Below are 1,756 nucleotides of genomic sequence, written 5' to 3'. Positions count from 1 at the left end.
TGGTGCATCGTGTTCTCCTTTTTCGGTGCTTCTTCTTGTGTGTCTCGAAGAAGGAAGCAGCGATCCCCAACGCCCCAGTAGCAATCGTAGGCGGAGCAGAAGAAGGTCAAATCGGCAGGATCCTGGTAGGCCGGAGGAGCGGACTCCTGGACGAGCCACTGGTCGGCGCCGTGGTGTGCAGAGGCGATCCAGTGGACGAGTGCTCCCGTCATCTGAACCTTGGCGATGGTGCCCACTTTGCGGCTGGGCTTCCAGTATCCACGAAGCCACCGACAGTACTTGAAGCCGTCCGCCCGCGAGGTGACACGCAGGCCCGGGTAGAAGCTCGATTTCATCCGGTCGTGAAAAATGCGTTTGTTTGTTTGTAGCTTCGTCAACGCGCACCGCCGATGACCTTGCAGAGGGCGCCATCGTCAAACACCACGCCGAGCTCGAGGGGCACCTTGACGACCCGGACACGACGAAGTCGCCGAGGCAGAGCTCTCGGACGCGCCGCAGGCATCCCGGCGCCACCCCGCTCATCGCCATGACCGGTGGCTCCCCGTGGCTGACGACCTTCACGAGGTCGAGCGTGGTGTTGGATTCCGTGACGACGCCGACCCGACCATGAATATCTGACGCCGACACGACGAATTGGCCACTGCGGAAGTAGCCCCTGTCTATGATGGTGATGTCGCGTGCCTCTGCGGTCTCCATTGTGCCGTCGACACGGAAAATCCTGAACGTGGCAGCTGGGAGAAGAGGTTGGCCGGTGTAGTATAGCTCCGGGAGATGGGCCACCATGCCATGGTCGCCATTCGGCCCGACCCTAACGAGGTCACCCTCCTGAATCTGATGAATATTGGTACTAGATGCCACGGCATCCTCGGCGACGGCGTTCATTGCACCTTGCGGTGTTTACTTCTTCTCGCGCGGGCAGTCGGTTATTTGCTCAGAAAAGCTCCTGCTGCCTGCCGTTTAGGTTTGAGTAGATCGGAATTTCTGATGTTGATTTTGGCACGTACGCAGCTGTATATATTGGTATCTTGGCAGGCATGTTTTTCCGGGAGTTTGAGACTTTGAGTTGAGGTCGGACTGTACGTACAGACATCCGATCCGAGAGGAAGTGGAAACGGACTCCCCTTGGGTTTATCTTCTCTTGTGCCTCGTCAAGTCGTGAGTGACATTTGTGTCCACACGCAGAGAAAAAAAAATGTTTTGGCATATCCGCCACCACATGCATTCTTGCGTCAGCATTCATAAAAGTTGCCCATTTAATATATTTTTCTAATCCGGAAATTTTAAGAGTAAAAAGCAACCGTGGTCTATGAATTTGTGTAAATTGTGCACACTATTGGTCACAAACTATTGCAAAACCAGGTCGCGCTAGCAAAATACGCATGCGATGCAATGAATACAACATAAACTAACACTTGTGAAAAAAGTAGTGATATATACCAAAATTATGTTCCCTGCACAAGTAATTCCCCAGCAGCATGCGGGGTATCATATTACTGTAGATTAGTAGTCCCTCGTTTCATATTTCTTGTGTTCAAGTTTCAAATAGAACCACGACAAGAACTATAGAATGGAGGGAGTACGTGGAACATAAATCTGTACATTGTACTGAATTGATACATTGAGTTAATAGAGCCTACTACCAGTAAAAAAAAGAATTAATAGTGCCTACTGCATGGGGTGTAAGAAATAAGATATAAGATAGTATGTGTACCCTACTTGCATGTATACAAATATACATAGTGCTCCCTCCCCTCCT

At 50.8% G+C, this 1,756-nt stretch overlaps 1 protein-coding gene across 1 annotated transcript in view; it reads right to left on the bottom strand.

The window, feature by feature from the left end:
* LOC123176094 (probable ubiquitin-conjugating enzyme E2 23) overlaps positions 1-969 on the bottom strand; it is a 3,924-nt gene extending 2,955 nt beyond the window's left edge. Inside the window, exons 1-3 of the mRNA XM_044590481.1 lie at positions 452-969; positions 245-248; positions 1-158 (exon numbers count right to left, since the gene is read on the bottom strand). Of these exons, the coding sequence (XP_044446416.1) occupies positions 1-158; positions 245-248; positions 452-882 (593 nt within the window). The 5' untranslated portion in view covers positions 883-969. The remainder of the gene's footprint in view (positions 159-244; positions 249-451) is intronic.
* Between the last annotated feature and the right edge of the window lie 787 nt (positions 970-1,756).

This window comes from Triticum aestivum, unplaced genomic scaffold, assembly GCF_018294505.1.
Source record: "Triticum aestivum cultivar Chinese Spring unplaced genomic scaffold, IWGSC CS RefSeq v2.1 scaffold157827, whole genome shotgun sequence".
NCBI lineage: Eukaryota > Viridiplantae > Streptophyta > Magnoliopsida > Poales > Poaceae > Triticum > Triticum aestivum.
This window is presented reverse-complemented; position numbering and strand designations above follow the sequence as displayed.